The 27,684-nt window shown below is 45.9% G+C and overlaps 1 protein-coding gene across 6 annotated transcripts in view; it reads left to right on the forward strand.

Annotated features, from left to right (window-relative positions):
* The window catches only part of TIAM2 (TIAM Rac1 associated GEF 2), a 208,716-nt gene that overhangs the window by 74,975 nt on the left and 106,057 nt on the right, over positions 1-27,684 (forward strand). For 5 of the 6 annotated variants that reach the window (XM_084774508.1, XM_084774507.1, XM_084774511.1 and 2 more), the window contains exons 2-3: positions 22,857-22,968; positions 24,475-25,686. In XM_084774508.1, coding sequence (XP_084630634.1) covers positions 24,481-25,686 — 1,206 coding nt within the window. In that variant the 5' untranslated portion in view covers positions 22,857-22,968; positions 24,475-24,480. Of the gene's footprint in view, positions 1-5,595; positions 5,749-22,856; positions 22,969-24,474; positions 25,687-27,684 lie in introns of those variants that run through there. The other variant, XM_084774509.1, reaches the window with a different exon arrangement.

Raw genomic sequence — 27,684 nt, forward strand, 5'->3', positions numbered from 1 at the left:
GTTTTGTTGTTGTTGTTGTTGTTGTTGTTGTTGTTGTTGTTGTTTTGTTTTGTTTTAAAATCACAATTATTAAACAAAAAGAAAACCCCAAATGGAACCAAACCAAGTGGAGAGGCTGAACAAAACACTTTAGTTACATTTTACATTTAGATCCAGGCAGGGTAGGATCACTTTCTCCCAGCACACATGGCTACTGTTTATAGGCCACACTTTCGTGAGCAGTTTTCCTAGAAGATTTTTGGTTTTTTTGAGACAGGGTTTCCCTGTGTAGCCTTGGCTGTCCTGGATTTACTTTGTAGACCAGGTTAGCCTTGAACTCAGAGTTATCCACCTGCCTCTGCCCCCGTGAGCCACCACGCCATACTAAGTTATTTTATCTTAAACCCTATGTGTAGGTTTCTTTTCAATAGCATGACTTTTTAAAAATACACATTTCATGTCTTGCACAGTCATATCACTATTTACTTATTATAAAGTATGTTTATAAAGTACTATTATAAAGCATTCTATTGAATTTCACCATAGAGGTTGTAGGGGCTGGAGAGATGGCTCAGTGGTTAAGAACACTTTCAGAGAATGGAGTTGTTTTCCCAGTGCCCACCCTAAACAGCTCACAACTGTCTGTAATTCTGCCTACAGGAGATCTGATGCCCTCACCTGGCCTCTGAAAGCATGCACATGTGCATACAAACAGGCAGACAGGCAGACGCACGATGCATACACATCAACTTAAAAGCTTTCAAAGTGTAGGTCCAAATGCATTATCTTTCATTATTGTCAAAGTGCATTTAATTTGGATGTATATTAACTTAGAGGAAACAATTCCTGGGAAGGAAGGCTTTTGAAGAATTAGTTTTAAATTTTAATGTTTGCCATATAATACTTGTTTATTCTTAGAAAAGTATTTAGTTGTTAAAGTAATGAGGTCTGGGCAGCAAGATTGCTCAGTGGGTAAAGGTACCTGAATTGCTGAATTGCTACGTTCAACCCCCAGGACTCACACTGTAGAAGAGAGACACTTCCACAGGTTGTCCATTGACCTCCACATGTGTGCTGTGGTTTGTGCACACATATCCAAGGGCACACATGCATAGGTATACACAGACACACACACACACACAGACACACACACACACAGGTTTTTAAAAGTTAACAAGGTTTTCTTGTTATAGGATGCATGAAAACACTTGAGCCTTGTAAATACGGTAACATTTGAACCTTATGAATATTCATGATATAAACCTCATTTCCATAATGATCAACTCCTTTAGTGTTTTTTTTTTCTTTTTTCTTTTTTGCACATCTGAGATCTTTTAAACACTCAGAAAGTTTCTGTTTTGAAACTTAGATTTGCTCTGGCTTTAAAGTGACACAACCTATTTAAGTTTGACTTTTCTTTGACTTAGAGATTTTGAAGTCATTTCTGGTTCACCCTCAAAGTTAAAAATGTGCTTCTCACTCAGCATTTAGCAGCAATTTTTGGGACTTACGCAGTGTGGCCCCTGTCACCTCCAAGGCCGCCTCAGAGCTAGAGGCAGGAAGCTGTGACCAGCAAGCAGTTTGCTCTTCACTGCCAAACAGCCCTGGTGCTGCGGCTTGCTAGGGCATCCCCTGGAGCCGGAAGCAGCCTGGCCTGGGAAATGCTTCAGAGAGGTGGCTGAGGGCTACAGGCAAGAACTCCTGACAGTTTTGTCTGATGGGCAGGGATCACATTCAGGGTGGTCTTATTTCCTTATTTGCATATATTCTCTGTACAAAATAATGGACTTCTTGTTGGTATTCGATCTTTTTGATCATTTATTATAATTCCTATTACCCTCTTCCTGTTCCTCCTCCTGCTAAGACCTTTCTTTCCTCACAAATAGCCTCCTTTCTAGTTTCATGACTCTTTTTTTTTTCTTTTTTAATGTCTACTAGATTGCACTTATGAGAAAGCATGTGACTTCCATGACTCTTTTTTCTTCTTTTTTAATGTCTAGATTGCACTTATGAGAAAGCATGTGACATTTTGTCTCTTGAAGTCCGGGCTTATCTCACTTGACACGGTGATCACCAGTTCCATCCATGCTCCCGCAAGTGACACGATTTCATTCTTAAAGCTAATAAAACCCCATCGCATACTTTTCTCTGTGACTGAGTTGAACGGAGGGCGGCCCTTATGGGCATGGGTGTGGTGCTGTCCATCAGAGCATGGCTACCACCAGAGGCTACATCGCTGAAGGCAGGGACTTCCTCTGCCCCAGCAGCCCTCCACTGCCTATAGCTCCCCTGGGCAGGCTGTTTCCCTTGGTCCTCTGTCCTACCTGTGACTGAATATTGGTGGAACCCGTCTCCCACGGACCCTGTGCTGGCACCCACAGCTTCCCACAGCCTCTGAGAGCTCATGAGTGCTCTGGCGTCATTTCATGGCTGCCTTGACTGTCCTCTGGCTTTTCTTTCTTTTTTTTTTTTCTACCCTTTCTCCTACAATTAGACTTTGTTTTATTCTAGAGGAATTTCTACACCATATTTTACTATTTCACACCTTCCGTCCCTTCTCCCGTAGTTGTGGAAACCGTCACAATTATGCCTTTGTGAACATGTGTGCTTCCACAGTGTAGAATATTCATATCCTTGATTACAATCAGGATGACAAGTTTCTAGTCTTGACTAGGCATTTAAGTAAAACAGTGTTTTTCATGGACTCACATGTGTGAACACATATGCCATTTACTCCCACCTTTTATTAAGAAAATTTTCATTTTTTAAATATAAAAAGGGTCAAAAGACCTATATAGTGAGAACCCATCTATAATTGTTAGAATTTCTATGATACTTGATTTTAACTGTACACTTTTGCCTTATATGCTTTGGAAGCAAACACTTCCCAAATAGCAAATTTACATGTTTCTCAGGGAGCTTTGCCAAGGAGTTTAATTTTAGATGCCCGTTAACGCATATGCCCTGTTACACCATCTTGTAATGAAACAGTGAAAAGACAGTTTCTGATTTGAAAGTGTGCTGGGTTTTGGAATTTTGGGGTGGAGACCTCTAGTGAGAGTATTTTATTGAGCTCCCATATCTGCGGAGCTTGAAAAAGCTGTCTTGCATCACTTGAAAGTCCAGCGACTTTGTATGTGGGCAGAGCTAAGGCTACCAGGGTGGCTCCCGCAAGAGCCACAAGTCTGCTTGAACCGCCTGACCGTAGCTGGCAGCGTTTCGTCATCGCAGGTCGTTCTGACATAAAGGGATCTACTGACAAAACGTATCACGAGATCAGAGTTACCTTCAAACCTGAGGCAGGGATAATACATAGAGGTCAGACATGGACTTTGGGGTCTCCTTTTTATCTCTTTCCACTTCATTTTGAGACAGGGTCTCTCACTGAACTTGGAGTTTATAATTTTGGCTAGACTTGCTATCCAGTGGACCCTCAGAGTCCCCCAATCCCCAACTCCCCTGACTCCAGACATGTGCTGTCACACTCAGCCCCTCCTGCTGTGTACACCCTTTGCCCACTGAGCCACCTCCCCAGCCCTACTCTTTTTAAATTTATTTATTTTTTATTTGTTTAGTAACAGCAGGGATGCTGCTCGGTTTAAAGGAACTGGAGGTCAGTGACGTAGTGGTATGCGCATCGTCATCCTTCTCTATTTACCTAGGACCTTTCAAAAACACCTATTTGGGGAATTCTCAAGTTTTCTCTTCTGTGACTCTGCTTCCATGGCAACCCTCTTAGTCAGAGGCTGTGGTTACTTGGGTGTGTGTCTTTGCTCCAGTGCTGACCAGCTCTGTCACCTTGTGCTTTCACTTATGGCCTCTGCTAACTACTATTTATCTATGAGACAGAATCACACTGTGTAGTCCAGGCTACCCTTCACCTCCTGAAAAAAAAAATTTTATTTTTTTTTTGCCCCAACCTCCAAGGTGCTGGGCTTGCAGTTGTGTGCCACTATGCTGGGCCAAGACATCAGTTTTTAAACCTATAGTGTGAGGTAGATAAATTGAGTTTTGTTTTTGGGTTTTTTTTGTGTGTGTGTTTTTTAAAGATTTTTATTAATTTTATATATGAGTACTCCATCTGGATATACACCTGAATGCCAGAAGAGGACATCATATCACATTATAGATGGTTGTGAGCCACCATGTAGGTGCTGGGTATTGAACTCAGGACCCCTGGAAGAGCAGACAGTGCTCTTATCCACTGAGCTATCTCTCCAGCCCCGTGTGTGTGTTTTGTTTTAAAGATCTGCTCTGCCAGTCTTAAACGTTTTTGGCTCTGTGTTAATTTAAATTTTTTTTGTGTGGTAGTTCTATTTGCTTTATAAATATTAGACTTATGACTATGCAATGTTTTTTTTTTTTTTGCCAATTGAGATTAGGGAACATCTCCTCAAGTGTGTGCTAAGCTGTGTAAAATATTGTTTTTATATGTTTATTAGTTTTATATGTGTAAATGTGTACATGTCAATAAGGTATGTCTTAAAACCCAAGTAGGGAATTACAAGTTTATCTGAGAGTAGTAGAATCCGATCCTTAGTAACACCATGTTAGGCTCCATATTTAGCTCCATTCACTTTCTAAAAATTATTTGTAACGTGCACACATGCTACAAGGGGCAATGTATGACAACAGTTCTTACCTTCTACCCACATACATTTTATTTTTTGAAACAGGGTCTCTGTGAAATGGCCATGGCTGTCTTGGAACCCACTCTGTAGTCCAGGCTGGCCTCGAACTCACAGCGATCCGCGCCACCATGGTGAGCTCTAGAACACATGCGTCTTAGTCTTAAAATGTAGGATTTTTGTTTCTTCTAGGGGAGTGTAACCCCAGAGAGTTAAGCACTACAACAGAGATGTAATTCTGTTTTATTCAGCACCCAGCCAGCAATGTAATATAAAAACAGCAATCTAATATAAAAAATAACCCAAAAATCTTGTATATTTTTTATATTTAACACCTTTCACCAAAGCTTACAGTGAGCCTTAAAAAATACACTGCCTCTTTTGTATAACTTTAATTTACAGTAATTTAATGCATATTCTTGATAAAAATGGCCCTGCATTTAGGTTACAAGGCCTTTGAGTGTAAGACTGTTGTTGAGCTGACTTAAAAAAAAAAAAGGTTCCAACAAAGAAGGCAGAATGAGGGTATATCCGATATTCTGCAAATCATACCATCGTTTTCCAAGGGCTGCTCTTAAGGCACAGTTTTTATGGTCATAGCATTCCATCTGTGGTTTTGACTGCTTCCCTAAACACAAGGATGGTAGGTGTGTATTCTCAGCGCTACCAGGCTTTTAAAAAGAGGCCAGGGCAGCCCGAGTGTGAGTAGGGCTTTATTCGGAAAGCCTTGGAGCCAGGCTCCTCTGGAACGTCAGTGGTCATGGTGGATTGCCGGCCCAACAAGGGCCTAGTCATGGGCAGCCCCGTGTCTCTGAAACATACGTGGTGGCAAGCTGTCCCGGGTAATCAGTCCAGGCAGCGCATGGAAAAACCACTTTCTGGTTAAGTCTGCCTCATGCTGTTCCATCAATGGAAAAAACTGAGCATGATGGGGGTGTGTAGTGAGTGAGCAGACAGAAATATACCCAGCGTTGCACAGGATCCGGTTTTAGCTCTCGGACGGCTGAGCAGTCCAAGTGTAGACACCGTTTCCTGGCTCAGCAGGGCAGAAGGAAGTCAGACCCTGGCTTCTAGCTAGGTGAAAACGTTGTTAACCAAAAGCTCCCGAGAACAACTGGCCACAGCCACAGTTCTGACCAAGGTAAGGCTATAAAAATGCTTATTTCTATGCTTCGGAGTTGGGAGTTAATTTATCCAGGAGGTAAGGTTTTTCTGAAAGCTTTTCCTTGGCAGCACATCCTTGAGTCTTTGTCTCATGTTAATTTATACTCAGCACACGTTACTGAACCGAGAGGAATTAGTATCTAAAAGTTTAGTGCATATGTGCTTTCAGACACCTCCGGGTGATGTATTACAGTTGCTTTAGGATATTTTTATGAACTGAAAATTCTCCAAGCTGATTTGTATGGACTGTTTTTCCTTCCAAGATATTGTAACAAAGTGTCATTTCTCTGTCTGATTTATTAAAATGTGAGTGACTGTTGCTTACCTTTGCAAGTCAATTTTTTTTTGGAGGGGGGGTGTGTGTGGAGCAGGGAACTGAAATGTGACCGAGATTGTATTTTTTGTCATTTCCCGGCTATTATATTAAACGCAGCTTTTAGTCAAGTAAGGGTTTACTTTCTATCTTGTAACTTACTGTCCACTGTTCAGTATTATTTGTCCTTAGGCTTGTCTTAAATTTTGGGGAGAACAGAACTGTAGCCTGGATGAGAGGCCCTCAGTTTAAGCAGAGTGAGGGCCCTGGGTGGTGGCATTCATTAGGGCTTGAACTACAAGCACACACTGTCCCAGCTGAGGGCGTGTGCTGACAGCAGGACAGAGGAACTTGAGCTTGGGTCACTCTTGCCTGGTCTGCCATTCATTGCGCCCAGCATGTAATTCTGAGAAAATTGGTGGGTGGAGAAATGAAAATAGGAAGGTTTTTTTTTTTAAGTCATAACTTGGAAGTGTATTTATAGGATATCTGGAGAATAAGGGTTCGTCTGCAGGCCTGCTGGTGTGTTTTCTAGTGTGTTGCAGCCTCTTACTGTGGCCTTAAGTCAGGGCTAGGGATTCCGCCAGTCTGTTTCCTTTGACTAATAAAGTTGCTGGGAGCAGCTAGGGGTCGTGCAGTGTGAAGGTTCATTTTTAGCAGTAAGAGGGCTCTCTCCCCGTGGGTGTGGCGGGCACTCTCACTCAGTCCTTTATAGAAATGTCTCTGGGAGGGTGGCGGTATAGGGGCGAGATGCAGGTCAGTTACTACCCACAGAATAATTGGCCACATTGTTGATTCCTTTTAATCTCTGAAACGTTGCTCAGACAGCAGAGGCGGGGCCAGCTCCGAGCAGGGATTCTCAGCCTCGTTCTCTGCTGAGTTGGACACTTGGCACTGGCTTTGGTTTTCGTAGGCTCACAGGCAGACCTGAGGCTTGCTACAGAACCCAATGACTCAGGCCCACAAATTTCGATGGTGTTGCGAAGACATTCAGAGAAAACTATCAGCACTGACGGTCAAGCCTTCTCAGGCCATGCTTGATGGGCTAAGTTTGTGTTGAATGGAGCCCCACTTTCTATGGAGTTGCTCTGAGGGCTCCACAACTCCTTTGAGACACGAATGTGCAATGAATGAATGAGCGAACCCAGATTTTTTTTTAAAGATTTATTTATTTATTTATTATGTACACAGTGTTCTTCTGCTTGCATGTACACCTGCAGGCCAGAAGAGGGCGTCAGATCACATTATAGGTGGTTGTGAGCCACCATGTGGTTGCTGGGAATTGAACTCAGGGCCTTTGGAAGAGCTGACAGTGCTCTTAACCTCTGAGCCATCTCTCCAGCCCGAACCCAGAATTTTGCTCCTTAATTCACCGAGGCACTTTCCCAGATCTGTGCAAGCCTCCAGGTTTTTTCTGCTCCATAAAGTTCGCTTACATGTGGTGATTAAGAAACCTCAACTGCTAGATCTTAGAAAATTATTTCCAGTTCACAGAGCATTCCGAGCCGAGGTCATGTTGGATATACTTTTACCTTTTAGGAAATAGCATTTTCTCCTTTGAAGTTAAACATGTCTTAGCTAGAGGCCAAGAAACTGAGAAAGCTTTGTGAGAGATGGGGAAAAGTAAGTGTTTCCAATAGAAGGGACTGAAAGAAATCATCAATATTGAAGAGAATAAAAATAGTAACGATACCCAATGCATGGAGCTAATAGCTGGATTTTAATAGCAGTGGTTGGATATATTTTTCATTACTCGGTTATGCTTAGTGACCTACAGGGATAGATCTCTGATGATTCTGTCCTGGTATAATTTTATTTTCTGCAGTTCTGGGGTTAGAATCCAGGGTCTCTTGTGTACTGCGTAAGAGTCTGCCGTTGAGCTATATATAGCCCTGGCTTCCCAGACTTCCTTCAAACAGGCTAAGAAGTGTTGGGAAAATTTAAATGTGTCCCCAAAATCTATTTTCTGTTCTTCCTTCTCCTCCTCCCTCCCCTTCTCTTTATAGACTTTCTGGATCCTTTTGTTGTTTCATTTAGTTTTTTGAGACAGGGTCTCTCTATGTAGCCTTGGCTATCCTGGGTCTCATAATGTAGACCAGGCTGGACCCAAACTCTGCCTCTGCCTTCTGGGTGCTTGGACTAAGTTAGTGTTGAGTGGGACCTGGCTTCCCCAGCTCTTTACAATCCATAGCTGTGGAGACAGGAGCTGAAACGAATCTCAGATAGCTTTACGCACTGGAACCCTGAAACCCCACAGCGCGGAGCTGACATGGCCAGAATGACAGGAACAGTTATTTGCCCGGAGAGATATATGGAAGGAGGTAGGGTACCTGGGGCTGAGCTGGGACGGAAGTCAGGACATCTTGTTAATTCTACTCTTGCACTATTTAAAAGTTGGGAATGCTTTGGGATGTCTGTGCCTGCATATGTATAGTCAGACCCATATGTACAGATGTGTGTATGTACATGTACACATTTTCACATGTGCACATGTATCCGCATCTTTTTCTCCTGTCTTCCTCTTTTCCTCCTCTTCCTGCTCCATTTTCTTCTTCTTCTCTTCATCTTTTCACAAATCTTTTCAACTCAGGCAGATCTAAACCTCTATGCAGAGGAAGGGTTTTTGCATTTTAACTTTCTAACACAGTTCAAAGCGCTGCTCAAACCATGGTCCTCATCTTTGTACCGTTGCCATGGAGAACTTGTGGCTCATACGAGTTACCCCAGGCTACTCCATACAGCGGCTGGGACTGACAATTTTGTGTCCCCTTCCCCATCTGTAACTAAGAGGTGGGATTTTTTTTCTTTCTTTGCGTTTTTGCATTCATTCCCCCTTGCTCTATAAAGAACACGTTCACTTTTGCTCATGGTGTTGAAGAATGAGAAATCTAAGAACAGGACACGAAGAGGCAGCCTCACTGTTTTTCTCACAGTAATGGATTAAGTGGTGCTGTCGTGAGAAACCCCTCATATCTGTGGGAATTAGAACAATTCAGGGAGAAGGGCCTGGGCCGGCATAGTATTGCTAGGTGCAGGCAGATGCAATTTCAACATGGATTTTGGAGGGGGCAAAGTTGTCGTTCTTTTCTTTGTTTGTTTTCTTTTGGAGACAGGGTTTCTCTGTGTAGCCTTAGCCGTCCTGGACTCACTTTGTAGACCAGACATTTTGTAGACCAGGCTGACCTCCAGCTCACAGAGATCCGCCTGCCTCTGCCTCCCAGAATACTGGGATTATAGGCGTGTGCCACGTGCCTGGCTTCAAAATTGTCATTCTTTAGGTGGAGGCAACCCCCTGCTTAGTGAGCCAAAATTAAAATGTTAGTCATGTTTCTCTAGGGTGAACTTAAGGCTTTGGACCCCCTGAGTACTTCTAAACTCTGAAGACTACAAGTATGAAATTATAGCACAGCTTCCTTTGGAGATACTGGGGAGAAAGAACCCTGTTTTGATTATTTCAGCTTTTTGTGGAGGCCACTAACTCTTGATGCCCTTGGTTTGTACCTACATGACTCACTCCAATCTCTGCCTGTGTTCTGTGCTCTCATTCTGATAGAGTTTTTTTTTAAGGGTTTGTTGCCCCCCCTCCCCGTAGTAGGCACTATGGCAGGGACCAAAAACCACAGTAATGAAGCTAGGCAGTGGTGGCACACATCTTTAATCCCTGCACTCAAGAGGCAGAGGCAGGCAGATCTCTGTGAGTTCAAGGTCAGCCTGGTCTACTGAGCCAGCTCCAGGACAGCCAAGGGCTACACAGAGAAACCCTGTCTGGAAAAGCCACCCCTAACCCCCAAACAACAACAATAGCATCATCAACAACAACAACAAAAAACTCCCCGCAGTGATGGCCTGACATGTCACAAGGCACTTGGAGACAAGTTTACCTATGAAGTGGTGGACCGAGTTACCACTTTCACATCTAGCGAAGGGATGGAGCTCATGCTAGGGATGGCATCCAAGGGAGCAGGGATCTCTCAGGGCTTTGGTGGAGGTTGAGCAATCCTGGGCATCTTTAGGCCAACCTGGGGAACAGCTCTCATCTTGCTTGTGTGCTAGGCATGACACTCATATTGGCGTAGGGTTCCCAACACTGAATGGGCTGATAAGCACAACACAAGACTCCATATGACAGAAAATGGTGGAAAGAAGTTCTTGTGGAGAGAAAACACACTGGCTTTCTCTGTAGCTGCTACTAGCAGGTGGAAAAAGCACCTGGCAGATGAGTGGAAAAGGAGCCCACACAGGCAGTGGTGGCAAAGCAGGATCATGGCGTAAAGAGGTAGGAGAGGGCGTAGAACTTCAGAAACAGTGTGCCCCCTTTACCGGTGTGCCCTGGACCACTTCTTCCTTCTAGCCACCCATCTCCTCGGCTGTGATGCTGTGAGGGTTGAAGGAGCATCCATATTCACATCTTCATGGACCTCACTCTCAAAGCCACTGCTGTTGGACTTTCTCCATCTTCCCTCTGCTCTGGTCTAGTTCACTGGGAACTATTGCCTTGCAAAGTGTGTGAAACCCAGCGGTCCCTTCTCTGACCTTGAAAAAGGTGCAGTTAGTTGATCATTTCAAATGTAATTCCAATTTTATTCCTAATTCCATTCTTATTCCCTTAAAAAATAGTATGAACCAGTTCTGATTTTAGTTATTGGTTTATTTGTGTGTGTGTGTGTGTGTGTTTGTGCGCTCGTGCATACATGTTTTGCATGTGTATGGGTACACCTGCATATTGATGTGCACTCATACGTGTGCGTGCGTGCATGCATGTGGAAGCCTGAATTTGGTGTCAGGAATCATCCTTGATCACCTTCCCATCTAGTTCTTTGAAGTAAGGTCTCTCAATCAAACCCAGAGCTCACTGATGTGATTAGTCTTCCCAGCTACCTTGCTCTGGGGATCCCGCCTCTGCCTTCTAGACCAGAATTGCAGGGAGGCCACCATACCCACCTAGCATTTATGAGAGTTGTGGACGTCTGAACTCTGGCCCTCATGCTAAGGTGGCAAGAGCTTTAACCATGGAGTCATCTCCCTGGCCTTTTATTTACCTCGTTAAAAAAAATTTCTTTAGTTAACGTGCAAGCGGATGAGTTTCTTGTAGCGTCCGTACGGTTCGCGTATGGTTCTCACTTGTGCCCTCTTCCGTCTTCTCTATGCTTGCCAGTCTCCTTCTCCGCTGAGGTCACAGAATATTCTTCTTCCTTTCCCCCAGTTCAGTATGGGGTTCTCCTTGCTTCCTTGACCTCTTAGTGTTGGGACCCCTTGGCTTCTCTTTGCTTGTATAGCCAGAGCTCATCCAGTTTGCATTTAAAGGCGTTCTTCAGAGGGGCGAGTGGCACGTCTGTGCATCTGGCTTGCCTTGCGCGAGTGTAGACTTGCCTGACTGTAGCCAGCCACCCTACCCAACACTGTCCTGGACCGGACACACTCAAACCTGCATTTCTAGCATCCAATCCCTAATCTTTCATGTTAGCCAGCTTCCCTTTGCTGTGACAAAATGCTGAGAAAAGCGACTGTCAAGGAGGACAGGTGTTTCGGGGCTCGGGACTTCAGCAGCTTCAGTCTGTTTGGCTGTTGTTCTGGGGCCTGTGATGGAGCAGAGTGACCCGTGGCAATGCGGAAGATGAGAGAGGAAGACCTCAGGGTCCCTGTGATCCCCTCCTTAAGGGTACACACCTCCCATTGAGGCCTTATCTCTTCATAGTTTCATCTCCTTCTAGATGGCAACTAAGGCTCTAATCTACTGGACTTTAGGGGATTTTTAATTTTAGACAGTGTTTCACTCTTGCAGTATTGCAGGCTCCAGATCCCCCTGCCTCAGCCTCACAGGTGTTGCCATAATAAATGTATACCACCATACTCAGCCTTTGTGGATATGTGAGACCCAAACCGTATTGTCTGACCCCAGCCTGCTCTACCTGCCTGCCTTTTTTCCTCAGTGACTTAGACTCTTAGAATCTTAAGAGTTGTCCTGGCATTTCTCTCCATGAGGGTCCTGTGGGGTCTTGTGCCCCACTGTGCCCAGTGTCTGCCCACACCTCAGTCCCCCTCCGTTGAGTCCTAACCTCTCTCACTTGAACCATGACATTGGTTTGGCATATCTGTCTGCCTCTGCTTGCCTTGGCAGTCCAGGTGCACACAGTAGCCATGCTGATGGTTTGCCCCATGATGAGAGCCTGATGTGAAAAGCGCCAGACCCTTGGGTGTCTCTCCCGGCTGCACTCTCTGATCCTCACCCCTTCCACCATGCTGTTTCTCTCCCGCTCTTCCCAGATACACTCGCGTACCCACCCCTCTCCTCTGGGCTGTGCACTGTCTGCTGGGAATGCCTTTTGAACACTTTTGTTTCACCGTCACTATCCTGCAGTCTGTGTTTTCTTTAGGGAAGGGGCAGAGGTCCTATCCACTCTGAAGTTAAATGAAGTTAAAGTGTACTTTAAAAAAAAAAGACATGGAGTAGTTCAGATTTTAAAAAATAATAGGAGAATTTTGAATTATTTCAGTACAGTGCTATGTTAAGTTACGACAAAAACAACTTAAGAAAGAAAGGGTTTATTTGACTCGCAGTTCTGGATGTAGTCTGTCAGGGACGGGACGTAAAGGCAGCTGGTCATTTGCTTTGCAGTCAGGAAGCAGAGAGAGTGATGGATTCTGTTGCCCAGCTGGCTTTTTTCTTATTCAGTGCAGAGTCCCACCATGTGTACCAGTGCAAGCCATGGTTAAGGCGAGTCCTCCCGCCTCAGTTAACCTAAACCAGACAGCCTCTCAGACATGCGCAGAGGCTCACACATGAGCAGAGGCTGGTCTCCTAGGTGACTGTAAGAGACCCATCATTGTAGCAGTTAGTATTAAAAATTATTAGAAAGATTCTGGTTTGATCCCTACTTTTTTTTTTTTAAACCCTTAGTGATCTTGATCAAATCAATTCAACCCCTAGAGACTGACTCACAGTCCTGTTTCTATAAAGCAGGGATAATCGTGCAAGTTATTAGTTAGGTTCTTACTCCCCAGGGATCTTTGGCACAAAGCAGCATTCAGAATGTGCCAAATTCTTCCCTCTCCCCCCATGCCATGTATCCATATTCTTTGAGTTTCAAAACATTTTAAGTTCCCGTGCAATCAAAAACAAAAAATTAAGTTAAATACTTCTGCGAGTCAGGGTCTCAAGACGCCCAGGCTGCCCTTGAACTTGCTAAGAAGCTTGAGGATGACCTTGAACTCCTGACCTTCCTACTCCTACCTCCCAAGTGCCGGGATCACAGATGTGTGTTACCGTGCCTGGCTAAATGAAGAAGCTCCAACTGGACCTACTAGTCCTGTTCAAGTTTCCCCTTCAAGTTTTATTTAATTGTTGGTTAAAAAATCTAAGCAGATTTGTGTATAATCGTATGAGCTAAGAGACATTTTTGCACCGAGTTGTTTGGTCTTACCAGTGGGCTCATGGGAACTCAGACAGAAGCCTTCAGATGGGACCAGGGGAAGAGTGAACCCTGAAGGAGGGCCACACCTCCAGCTAAAGTAGACTAGTCACACATTTATGAGGGAGGGGCCACGCCTATTTACACGAAGGGAGGGGGAATGTGTGATTTATGCCTGTTCATTTTTCAAGTTTCAATGGAACAGTGTATAGTAAAGAAAGCTTTTGGCCAAGAATAACTTGGGCAGAATCACTGGAGCATATTTTGGTTGTAAAAATGTGATTGAGGTGCAGGGGTTCGACGTCTGCTTCCAATTTCCTGAGGCACGTGTCTCATTCGCAGGTCTCCGCAGTCAGAGGCAAGGAAGCCAACCGTTGCTGCCCTGCAGCCGAGACCCCAGGGTGCCCGTGTTGTGGTGTGAAGCTCGGGTGCTGCTTGCAGAAACCCAGGCTTGCTTTTGTGGAGTGGCTCCAGCATAGTTAGTGAAGAGAGGTCATTTAGAAGGCATGCTGACAGGTTTGACTCTGCCGTTCATAAGTCACAGAAGAGGGCCTTTAACTCTTTAGAATATTTGGTTGTGATGCTCACCCCTGGACAGCACAAGGTCTTGGGGGGACTGGAATGTAGGGGAGAGTGTGGATGGTACTCAAGGAGCCTTGGGAGAAAGGGTTAAAGTGGGGGCTAGAAGGAAAACCAAGCAAGCACAGTGCCGAGGGGCTGGGAGGTAGACCAGTTGGCAGAGCACTTGCCTTACAAGCCCGAGGATCTGTGTTCAATCCCAAGAATCCATGTTCAAAAGCAAAAGCAACAATAACAAAAGCAGTGCAGCGTGGTGCGTGTGGGTAATCTCAGTGCTGGAGGGGCCGAGACAACTGGGTTCCTAGGAATCCTTCACTAGCCAGCAAGGCCCACGCAGCTAGTTCCAGGCCAATGAAAGAGAGACCCCGTCTCAACAAAAGCCAGGCTGAGGTACGAAAGTTGAGGTCCTCTGGCCTCTACACATATATAAGACACATGGGTGCTTACCCACACAGACCAAGTGCACTTGCATACAGACAAAAAGAAACATGCACGCAAGCACACACATACACATACATATAGACACACACGCGTGCGTGCACACACACATGCATGCATGCCGCTGCTACCACCACCACCACCAAATGACACTTGAAAGCATCTGGCTGAAAAACGTGTGAAACAACATTTTGATAATTCTTAAAGGAAAATACTCTCCTCATTATCAGGGTCATTTCATTGTAAAACTATATGGATTCTGTAATTTTTCCTTCAAAGGGTTTTTGTTGTTAACTCCCTGACGTGTTTTTGGCTCCTATGATGGTTCAGCTATAGGCAGCCACTCGATTTCCTTGGCATTCCACACACATTCCAGCAATATTTGTGGGATGCGGTCTCTGGTCTCTGAGCTGTTGGAGCTGTGCGTTCTCTATTGCTTCTCCTTGTGGCTCGTATTTGTAATCTGCCTCACATCCCACACAGGCCGACAGTTGCTGTGGAGCGGGGATGCCATTGCACCCCTTTGGTTTTCCTTGAATCACTTTGCAGGAGTCCTGGGAAGCTTCCAAACCATTCCTACTGACTTGCTGAGTGGAGCGATTTATTTCCTTTCGGTTCCCCCAAGTTTCTGTCAAGACCAAGAACATGTCTTTTCCTGTCAATGCCACCCTGTAGGGGGACACTAAGTACCTCTAAGTAGATCACTTCTGGCGTCTGGGGTTGGATGGTGGGCACTTGCCTACTAAAGCTCCCAGCTGCCTCTTCCTCTTCGCTTTGTCCTTGCTTGTTGCTCTTTCCTTCCCAGCTTTGTCATCGACAATCAGGCACTGTCACCTGTCCGCCTTGTCCTGAGCACGCTGGAGTCCTTTCTCTTTTTACTCACTTGTTGCTCCTGTCATGGATGGATTTGGGAAACCACAGACTTCGAGAGTCTTTGGACTCACTGTTTTCCATTTCCCTGTTTTTCTCTCTCCCCTTTCTTTGTCTGACAGAGTCCTACTCATCCTCAGAGATCCTGTTAAGATCTTTATAAGACCTTTCCTAATTCTTAAGAAGTGAAATATCCATGTGCAGTTTCTCTGATGTGAGGACCACAGTCTTCCTTTGTAAGGCCCACAACCATGGATGGCCCCTTTCTTGGCTGGCTCCTAGCAGTAGCCTGGGTATTTGTCTCGGATGATGAATTCCCAAGGTTTTGGAGACTATCTACTCTGGTTGACCTTAGGTCTTCTTAGTAAGACCATGTGGTGGTTAATCTAAGGCTGTCTACTTGATTAAGGAACAGCTAGGAGTTTAGAGGTACCATAGGAGGGCTTTGGTCAGGGATAGATCCTAGGGATGCTGGCCTAATTTAAATAGATTACTGGATGAGTAGAGGATTCTCTCTTTCTGCCTGGTCACCTGAGATTCATCCTTGCCTATACCAAGACCCCTTCCTGCCAGTGCTTTGGCTTCCTGGCCACCATACAGTGGCGAGCCTCTACCACAAGCTCCCACCACCACCATGTACTACTCCATTGCTACGGGCCCAGAGACAGGTAGCCATGTGACACGCTGAAATCATGAGTAAGAGAATTCCTCCTCTTTGTTCTTGATGATTATTTAGATACTTCATTACAACAAATATATGTACCATTTTTTGATGAAAACACTATTTGAGATTTTATGACATACTTTTAAAAGGGGGACTGGAGAGGGACACCCCCTACCTAGACAAGACTCCTAGTGGAGGAGGAGAACACCAAACCACCCACAAAAACTTTGATCCAAAACTTACCCTGACTACAAGACGTGCAGCAATAGAGATAGAGCGGAGGATTGAGGGACTGTCCAACCAATGCCTGGCCCAACCCAAGATTCAACCCAGGGAAGAGAGCCAACCCCTGACATTCTTAATGATGCTCTGCTATGCTCACAGACAGGAGCCTAGCAGAGTTGTCCTCTGAGAGGCTCCACCCAGCAGTGGTTCAAAACAGAGGCCGAGAGTCACAGCAAAACACTGGGCCAAACATAGGGAATCTATAGGGAGGGGATGGATAAAAGGACCTAGAGGTAGCAATAGCTTCACAAGGAGGCCAACAGAAGCAACTAACCAGGGCCCAGAGGGGCCTGTGGAGTCTGAAGCACCAACCAAGGACCATGCATGGACTGGACCTAGGTCTTCTACGTAGATGTAGCCGATGGGCAGCCCAGGCTTCATGTGGGTCCACTAGCAAGGCGAGCAGGGGCTGTCTCTTGGTCACTTCCCCCTAGTGGGACTGTCTTGCCAGGCCACAGGGAAAGAGGACGAACTCAATCCTGATGTGACTTGATGAGCTAGGGTGGGTGGGGCTCCCGGGTGGGTGGGGCTCCCGGGTGGGTGGGGCTCCCTTTTTAGGAGGAATAGGGAAGGGGGAGGAGGAATGGAGGGTGGGACTGGAAGAAGAGGAGAGAGGGGGCTATAACTTGGATATAAAGTGAATAAATAAATAAATTAATTAATTAATAATAATTTTAAAAGGGGGGGGGGCTATGTTTGGGACCACTAGTCAAAACAACACAACTATACTTTACAACCCACTATACAAACAAATACACAGATACATTGTTTCGCATGGTGGCAGTTTTACCTTTCCTGGGACATGCTCTGCCTTTTTATTTATTTATTTATTTATTTTTTTAATCTTATTTTCTGTCTACTCTTTGCTAGAATTGATTCATTATGAGAACTTCATGAGCCACCCACGGGCTGAGACCCTAGTTTGGACAGCAGTTCTGTGTTCACGCTGCAGATGTCTGGGTTCCTTTACAAAGCAGGTGTGAGTTCCGAGACCACTCACCCCGGATATGATGAATGGGCTTAACTAAGGGGCTTAACTCTGCCCCAGAGCTGGCTCATTGTCCCTGTGGAATTTATGACATTCCCCCCTCCCCCACCACCCTGCTGAATGTCAGCCATGCTTGTCTACTGAGCTCAGGCTCCTGGGCTGCCCAGGAGCTGATTCTGAAATTGGTTAATGGGCCCCCGCTGCCCTGAAGGAGAACTTGGTTGCGGCTCAGCAGAGCTTCTTAGCTTAGAGCAAGCTTACAGTTTGCTTCCTGCCCACTGTATGTGTAAAGATCACAAATTCCTGCAGACATCAGATGTTCTTTTGCCTGCTTCCTTGTCAGAATGAGTTCAAGTAGTCTTGGAATTAGACATTTGTTCCCTCAGGTCCCAGTAATCGATTCCTGCAGTCGGACCGTGGTTCACTGACAAAAGGAGATTCGGTCCTTTATAGAGCTGAAAGGTCTTGTGTACACACGTGTCCCTTTCATGTGGATTTGCAGTCACGCGTGCAATAGCAAGAAATGAAGCCTGGTTTTCTCAGCCTCTCACTGTAGACACACCAGAGTGTAGTGTATTTCCTTGTTGCGGGGAGCTGGTGAGGGATACCTCTTGCCTCTCTGGGTTGTGTCATTAGCATGATCTCAGTTTGTAAGGGCTGTGTCCTTGGAGGCTGTAGCCTCCAGCAGACATTAATAGTTAATTTAAGGCATTAATAGTTGCTCAGTGAGTTACTGGGATTATTAGCTCATCTTTTCAATCACAAGGATCTAATTATTTAACGATGTGGCTTGGGCCATCATTTTCTTGGGCATTTGACACCTCTTGTAAATTATGTTTTATATGCTGTGATTATTTGGAGGGAATTGATTTAAAAAACAGAGATACTATTAGTAGTACTTAGAAAATTATAAATTCATATGTAAATATAGATAAAGTTTACTGATTCATAATCAATGACAGATCTGTCATGGCAAATGATATAAGATTTGATATCATCACACTACACAAAATTAGCAGTTTATAGCTGATGGTAATCATAGTTTTTTAAAGTGTTTCATATAAATTTCCATACCTGATTCTCGGTCTGTGAAGTGGATATGTCAGGTATCTATTTGATTTTTATTTTGCAAATGTGGAAAATGAGATGCAGAAGGCTTAAGCACTTCCCCAATGTCTTACATGCTGTACTAGACAACAGTCACCCCTCTCCCAGGTTCTCTGACAGAAACCAGACCACGTTCTGAGCCTTGTCTTTTGAGTGGCTGCAACACCTCTGAGGCCTGACCCACATAAAAGATGTCAGCAGACCTCCTGGTGGCTAGTGCTGGTGCACCTCTGTCTTATCTTGGTCGTGACTCTAGCCTGAGGACTTCTCCATTGGTTATGGGGAGCCTCCGAGTTCAGCCTTCTAATCTCTTAGGAACATATGCTGCCTCTTGGTATCTCCTTGTGGTAGAACATGAGTTTTGCCATCTCAGCCATCAATCTGCCTTTGTCCAGTGGCCCTGACCCTACCTCTGCTCACCCCATCATGAAGACCCAGTCCTTTGTACTGCCCCGTCCCCCAAGTTCCTCAGCACCATCTGCTTACCTGCTGCCTTCTTCCTGCTCCCCATCTGGGGTCAACTCAGCCCCAAGATGGTTTGGGTTCTCTTTGGTCTTCTCTCTTGCTGTAAGTCTTGCACTCCTTAAGGGCAGTGACTCTGGCCATCAGTCTGCCTCACTCTGAAGGCAAACGACGAGAAGGTAAATATTGAATTTTCCTCATGAAAAGTGTTCTTGTCTGGTTTACAGCCGCTCACGATACTTGTTGCCACTTTAACGGGCCTGTCTGAAAAGCTGTGTATATTTGCTGACGCTTTCAATGTGGTAACTGATCACCAGAGAGCCTCTTTCCATTCTTGTTTGTGATTTTAGCTTAAAATGCTGCCAGACACATTTGTCTGGCTAGGAACAAGATGAAAGAGAAGGATATCTTTTTACTGCTCATGGGATTGTTACTAATTTAAAAATTTTTGAATATTATTATCTAATAAATGAGTGTAATTATGTGAACCTTTGTGCACGGAGTCCAACCTTTGCTACGTGCACTGTTTTAAGGCCCTTTGTATTCCAGAGAGCCTTCACCTATACTACATGCGTATGAACTGTAGGCCTCACTGTGTATCAGGTACCTAATATATATTATTGCCCCTTATATCTTCATATGTACTATTATGATATAATACAATATAGATATAATGATATAATATAATAATAAAAAACCTAACAGAAATTTTTGCTATTTTTCAAGTAGCAGATCTTTTAAATATATATATATTTGTAAAGGAGTTGGGGGGTAGAGGTCACTAAAACTTTGACTTATTTATTCCCTTCCTTTTGGCCAAAAATCAAAGCTGAAGGGTGATAAGTAAATATCTTTGTCAAAGTCATAAGAGGCAACAGTTACATGGTGCCTTTCAGGGGTTACCCTGTCTTTCAGAGAATCTCTTATAGGTGCTGGGTACGCTCATTGCTGTAGCTTTTAAGGCTGTTTCTTTTTCCAGTGGGTAGAGTTGAGCAGGTGCGTTGAACAGCTGCAGTTGACCAGGTGTACTGAACAGCTGGAGCTGACCAGGTGCACTGACTAGCTGGTCAGCATCTGCTTTCATTAATGTGCATACTGCCATTGGCTTCCCTCACCCCCTCTACCCCTCTTCTGTGCTATCCTGTCTTAGTAAAGGAAGCTCATGAGTCTGCCTTTTGAACATAACCAATAGGGAGACATCTTACTTTTGGTCTGTGTCAAAATCAACCTTCTAAGCTAGGAGTTGCCTTCATGGATCCCACAGGTGTTTCCAGAGGGCTTCTTGTGAGCCCATGGTTCAGGCCTCTAGTTGAGGCAGGGCTTTAGTGAAAGATAGGTCTGCTGGTACATATCTCAAGTTATCACAATAATAAAAAATAATCAAGGGGCTGGACATGGAGCTAAGTTGGTAGAGTGCTTGCCTAGTGCAATACCCTGAGTTTGGTCTTAGCACTGCGTAAACTGGGCATGGTACATTACAAGTACACTGCTGTAATCCCAGCCTTTGGGAGGTGGAGGCAGGAGGCCATCGTTTAAGATCATCCTTGTAGAACTCAAGGCCAGCCTGTGAGATACGTGAGACCTCATCTCATTGAATGTAAAAGCTTTCTTTCTTTTTTTTCTCTTCTCCTCTGTCCTTGCCCTTCCTTCCTTCCTTCCTTCCTTCCTTCCTTCCTTCCTTCCTTCCTTCTTTCCTTCCTTCCTTCCAGTAGTAATGCCTTGGGCAGCTGGAGATGCAGTGGAAAACATAGCCTGTTGACACAGAGACTTCTACTCAAGTGTGGGTGGGATCCTTGCCTGCTTGTGCCCTCGCCTCCCAGCCCCCTCCCTCCCAATGTAAAATGTGTTTGTGTGGCTGGAACCCAGCAGAGGGCATGGCTCTGCTTTCCTTTAGAGGAATTTAGGTCCAGTGCCACTTGCTTCCCCTATCTGTGACTTTGTATGTCATGATGGAACCCTCAGGGAGAAGATGCACAAGAGCCAGTCAGCTCAGCATCAGGACTCTGCCCACTGGGATGGCCACATCGGAGTCCTGGGATGGAGAGTTGGTGGGGATGGGAACTGATGCAGCTGGGTCCTTAAGGGATTAGAGCCACATTGTCTATCAGGGTCACTTCTGGCACGTACTGAGGAGGGCTGAAGGAAGGCAATACGTGTGATCCATGTTAGCCAAGAGGTAGAAGCAACCCAGATGCCTGCCCCCTCCCCTCTCTCTCTGACACTGACACACACACACACACACACACACACACACACACACACACATTATGCCGTATAGACTAAGCAAGCCACAGTTGGACCAATATTTTATTCTTCCCAATATATTTTTTGGTTTTTCGAGACAGGGTTTCTCTGTCCTGACTCACTTTGTAGACCAGACTGGCCTCGAACTCACAGCCATCTGTCTGCCTCTACCTCCCGAGTGCTGGGATTACAAGCATGCGCCATTGCACCTGGCTGGATCAATAGTTTGAGATTCTCTTTTATGGTGTGCACAGAGGTATCACACTCATGGAGACAGAAGATAGGGTTGTGATAGCCAGCGGCTTGGGGAGTAAAGACCCCCACTGCTCAGTGGGCCTGGACAGAGTTCCAGTCCTGCAGGGAGAAAAGGATTGTAGATATGGGTGGGGACAATGGCACCCCAACTACATGAAGATACTTAATATTGCGGAGCTCAAAATGGCAAAGGTGGTCAATCTCATTAGGCATGCATTACTGTAATGACGGAATAGACTCCAGGAAAGGAACCCTAAAGGTCACCTTTGAGCCTTCATTACTTTGCCATTTATACCTGTGAGAAAATACAGGCTTCATGTCAGGCAGAATGCCACCAGATGGCATTTCCCACCCCACCCCCACTCCACTTAGAAGGCTACCTTGGCCTTCTGAGGTTGACCTCTGCGCCCCCCACACACACATGCTTGAGAAAAAGTTAGACTCACAGATGAGCTCAACTTCTTTAACTTAGGGCTTAAGCCAAGGACCTGTTCGCTGTGATTTGTTTTTATTGCTTGGCCAAGAGAACAGTGAACCGCTCTTGTGCTGCAAGGAGGCAGAGGAGGGTGGGGCGTGGGGGTGGCACATCCTTGGGGGGAGCACATCCTTGGGGGGAGCACATCCTTGGGGGGAGCACATCCTTGGGGGGAGCACATCCCTACAGTCTGGTCAGCAGAGTCTGAGAGTTGTTTTCCTAGGAGCGGTGACAGATAAGCCTGACTCATTTGAACATTCTCACCTGTTGCTGCCGCTGCTGCAGCAACAAAAGCTGACATTGGCTGTGACACCGAAAGGACAAGTCTGGCTTCCTTTAGATCTCCAAACAGCCTTGATTGATCAAGGAAGTTCACAGGCATCCCGTTTATTATCTTGACAGTGTTTATTTTAGTTTACTAAATTGTTTTCATTTATTTATGTATGAGGTGAGGGCATGTGTGCCCTGCTGTGCAGGTAGAGGTCAGTTCCCTCCACCACGGAGCATCCAGGGATCTGACTCGGGCCATTTGTCTCAGGTGGCTTTGCTTGCTGAGACATTGACAAGTCATTTCTGAACACCAATACTTTGGATAACCTATATTAAATCACTGATATATATCATATATCATGATATATATACTGGTGTATGTGTGTGTGTGTGTGTGTGTGTGTGTGTGTGTGTGTGTGTGTGTGTATTTTAGAGATAGGGTCTGATGTAGATTAGGCTTGTAGCCAAAACTTGCTGTGTAGCCAATGTAGACCTTGAACTTCTGGTCTTCCTGCCCCCATCTCCTGAGTACTGGCATTATAGGCATGTGCCCACGTGCCTAGTTGTCCGTCATGCTGAGGATTGCACCCAGGGCTTTGTAGGAGATAAGCAAGCAGTCTGCCAACGGAGCTACACCCCCAACTCTGTTTCTTTGCTTTTCCTTATTGGGAGTTGAGTGTAAGACGCTTGATGGAGTTTTCACAGTTCTGTTTGTCTGTTTTTCAGGATCACTTCATGGACCTGCCCTCCTCATGCTTGTTAAATACCTGCCTTGTTCCCAAGACCATGTAAACCTCACTGAACATTAACCTCTGTCCCAGCAGAAGCCAGGCTGCAGGTAATAACAGCTCAGACACGTGGGCCGCTCATAAAAATGCATGACCCCCGAGTAATAAAGAAAGGTTCAGTTGCTCCAGTAACTGGGTTTTTTTAAGTGTTTGATAACCAGTTATCCACCCCTTTGATTTTGCTTTGTGGCTGTATACACGCTTCAATGTGCAAGAATGAAGAATTTTAAAAAACCTGCTAAGTATGCTTGCAACTCTGACAGGAGGTACAAATGCCGTTGGCTCATTATAGCTCCATGCCAATCAACAATAAAAGGGTGCACGGAGGGTTGAAACAGATTTTTCATTTTCATTTTGCTTACCTAAACAACTCATTGTGCTAACTGGAATTTTAAAGGGATTTTCAGGAGGCCGGTCCCTCTTTCCGTTGCCCGCTTTCTCACCTGTAAGCCCGTGCATGTTTTTCTCTCGCTGTATCCTAAGGTGAATCTCCATGTCTTAGACAGGCTCTGGAGATTAGTTTTGTAAAAATGCTTTTCTCCCCCAAAGAAAAGCTCTTATTTCCTTCCATGTCTTTATAACCTGAGCTGTGCTTTTTGGGAATGTCCAACCTTTTCCTTGGGTGATACTTGAAAGCTCCCACAAAGCATGGCACCTGGGGTTCCATTATCAGGGCTGTGGTTGTTTGGGAGCAGGGACCTTGACAACTCTTCTGGGCACAAGGGCTCTGCAGTAAAAGATTTGCCTAGCTGTCGACTGGATTTTCGTTTTTAATGACATCATCACTGAACATGTACGAACAGTTTCCCTGAAATGATTCAGTGGGAAAAATGCAGAGCGACACCAGTTTCCACAGCATTTCCATTGTCAAGTGTAGTAGGCTTAATCTAAGAGGAGATAGACGCTCATGGGAAAGTGTGCATGGTGGGGATATGCGGAGAGTGCACGTAAGGGCTGGAGAGATGGCTCCGCCGCTAAAGGCTAGGCTCACAACCGCAAATATAAGAGGACACTCTTATGTCTTGAGTATTTGAGGGTTTTGGAAACTGGCGGGATCCCAAGGTCCACTCCCTGATACTACATGAGTTGTTGCCCTCAATTATAATTCCTAAGTAATGAAAATGACATTTTTCCGGATGCAGTCCTGGTCGCATATCTCTGTGCCTGGACTTCCCTTTATTTTTACTTCAGGGCTCATTAGCCGTCTTTGGGTCTGAAGGAAGTCTACCTCTAGCCAACACTTCTATGCCTGCTCAGTTTTAGCAGCGTGCCACCGATAACGCACTTTAGAGCTCCTCATACACAAGCATTCACTATTGTCTGTGTGAGCAGTGCAGCTTTGCACAATCAGGGGAACCAATTCAGTATATGACTCCTGCGTCTCTGCTCCTGTGGATCTCGTCGGGCGTGGGAAGGAGTGTCGTGTGCCCTCCATCCGGCCTGTGTAATGTTATGACAGACATTATTGTTTATTATTACTGCTGTTGTTAAGAAAACCCTGTCTTGCTGTGTAATTTAGATCGTGGCTCATTCTAACACAACTGTTCTCAATTCAGGTTAAAATGGGGAATTCTGAGAGTCAGTATACCTTCCAAGGATCCAAGAACCACAGCAATAACGTCACCGGTGCTAAGCAAAAGCCTTGCTCTCTGAAAATACGCAGCATTCACGCAAAAGACGAGAAGTCCTTGCACGGATGGACTCATGGAAGCGGCGGAGCAGGCTACAAGTCCAGGTCCCTAGCCCGAAGCTGCCTTTCTCACTTTAAGAGCCACCAGCCTTATGCCACCAGACTCAGCGGACCCACGTGCAAGGCCTCAAAGGGCACTGCCTACTCTAAGCACAGAGCGAACATCCCAGGAAAAGATTTCCAGGGCAACAGTGGTGCTTTCTTGCCCGAGAATGGCTTCCTCTACGTTGGCCGTGAGTCAGGGGGCAGCCGTATCACCTCCAGGGACTGCAATGGACACCTCCTGACCTGCTATGGGAGAAATGAAAGCATCGCCTCCACCCCACCAGGCGAGGACCGCAGGAGCCCCAGGGTGCTCATCAAGACTCTGGGAAAACTAGATGGGTGTTTGAGAGTTGAGTTCCACAACAGTGGCAACCCCCACAAAGGGCCCTCAGAGGACCCCGGTGGACCTGTACAGCTGCTGAGATACTCCCCGACGTTGGCATCATCGGAAACCTGCCCGGTGCCAGAAGCAAGGCGGGATTCAGGCGCAGGCTCTCCAGCCAGCCAGCGCCCTTCTCCCACGGACTCGCGCCTGCGCTCCAGCAAAGGCAGCTCCCTGAGTTCGGAGTCATCTTGGTATGACTCCCCGTGGGGCAACGCTGGGGAGATGAGTGAGGTGGATGGCTCCTTCCTGGCTCCCAGCACCCCAGACCCCAGCCTTCTTACCAACTTCCCAGCCAGTGACACCAAAAAGCCTTTCAACCAAAGCTCTTCCCTTTCCTCCCTCCGGGAACTGTACAAAGACGCCGACCTGAGGTGCCGCTCACGCTCACCCTCTGGCACCTGCCTTTCTTCCAATGAGTACATCGGCTCCCAAGTCAGCCTGAGCAACCGTGTCTCGTTTGCATCCGACATAGATATGCCCTCCAGGGTGGGTGACAGGGATGCCATGCACTACAGTTCCTTCACCCTCCCCTGTCGCAAGTCAAAAGCCTTAACTGAAGACGCTGTTAAGAAGGATACCCTCAAAGCCAGGATGCGGCGCATCAGCGACTGGACAGGAAGCCTCTCCAGGAAGAAGAGGAAATTGCAGGTGAGAACACCCTGGGGTAGGTGGGGAGAAGGGCTCTAGAGTTTTCCCATCAGTGTCTGGAGCTACTCAGAACCTCAAGTGAGCCGGTGAAGGGTGGAGTTTATTAACTCTAGCACAACTCCTTTTCTGATGGAGTTTTCCCATTCTCATTTGCTCCAGGCATACACTCTGACTCAGAGCTGGCAGCTTCAGTGTCTCCACATCTTAGCCTGGGCATAGAACTGAATACTACTGCTGACTGGGTACCAGAAGGATAGACTGATATTTCATAGTTTCATGGGCCACCGTGATGAGAGTCTGGGTAGGACCTGCTCCTGGCTGCTGAAGGTTCTGTCCTCACATGGCAGGGAAGGAGAGACAGCCCTAGTCTTCAGGACTCTAGCATGTGGCTCCCCTCTAACCATAGCCCCACTCAGGACCTCATTACCGTCTCCTTGTGGGTTCAAGCTTCAGCATAGGCTCTGAGGTGGGAGAAGACAGCAGAGCATTGAGCCCGTAGCACCCAGATTCTGCGTTGAGTTGCCTTGGCACTTGCGTGCAAGTCCACCGGCCTGGTTCTGAAGCTGGTCCAACAGTTCTTGGAAGGCATAGAGCTGGGTAAAGGTCCAAGTGCACTGGCAATCTGAGGGGGGTCTTTGCTAGACCTCAGTCATCAAGTCCAGGAAAAAAAAATTAGGAGGGAGATAGTCATTAAGTTTGGATAGCGAGGCCTTCCCTACTTGATATTACTTTATATTTAAGTCGCTTTATAAAAAAACAAACCCAAAAAAACCTCCTAAAAAATTATAAGCCACAGAGAATATGGGTGTGGATGTGGGTGTGGGTGTGGGTGTGTGCGCGCGCGTGTGCACACACACATTTCTGGGGATGCACATGCTGACCAAGGGCTCTTACCACTTTGCTACAGCTATCCCCAGCCCTTTGGTCATTTGGGTGCTGTTTACTTAGTGAGGTCATAAAGTTGAAGGGAATCTGATTATAGGGGGCTGTTGTCTTATTCCTGCTAGATACACATTCATGTGAATATTTAAAAAAAAAAAAGAGCATTAGGAGCAGGTGACAACATAAGCCGTCCCGGTAGATCATTCCCTGTCTACAAAGTTTACCGTTGGTTACCTCCTTCTTGCACAAGCCTGCCATCACTGTCTTCTCTTCCAAGGGAGATGGAGAACAGGTAGCCACCATCCTGTGTCCAGGACCTTTTTCTGTAAACCTCAGGGAAGTAATTTGCTTGGTCTTGATTCTTGCCCCTTAAGCCAAAGCACTAAATAGCGGAGCTGCTTTGGGCCTTTCACTCCTGGCTCCTGGCTCCTGGCTCCTGGCTCCCATTTCCCACACGCATCTTTGAGGTACTTGAGTCTAATATGCTGTTAACCCTCCAACCCCACCCAGCCTGCCCGTTTGGATCCCAGGATCACAGAGCTGGCTATGTCTTGCTGCCAACCACCATGTCTCCTCACGCACACTGTCACAGAGTACCACTCTTTGTTTCTCTGGGACATATTTTTTCATCTGTGATTGTGACTTGACTCAACACACAGTGACCCGGTTCACTGGGAACATATGCAGGTTCTGTTTTGCTGGTCCAGAGCAGACTTGTTACCATGGTGACCAGGCATCTTGTGCCCAACCTTCAGGGGCGGACTGAACCTCCTTCAGTTCTGTGTCATGCACAAACTTACATCTGATACATTGTGTGCCATGTGGAGTTAAAAGCAAAATAACTAGAATTTTAAAAAAGGGAATTTTAATACTAGAAAGGACTCCTCCAAATTTTAGAGACGAGGAAGCTGAAGAATCAGGGAATTTGAGGTCTTCTTGGAGCTCAGGAGCTCAGGGTCAGGGAGTGGAGAAGTAGGTTAGAGGCCACAACTGTAAAACCTCAGACAAGTGCCAAGACATTGTTGACTACTATTAATTAGTGTTGAGTAGTATGATGAAAAATTCAGACTTTTGAAAAAGTGACCCACTAGAACAGACTTTTAAAAGTTTTGTCTG

The sequence above is a fragment of the Acomys minous genome (genome assembly GCF_964271855.1).
Source record: "Acomys minous genome assembly, chromosome: 3".
NCBI classification, from domain to species: domain Eukaryota; kingdom Metazoa; phylum Chordata; class Mammalia; order Rodentia; family Muridae; genus Acomys; species Acomys minous.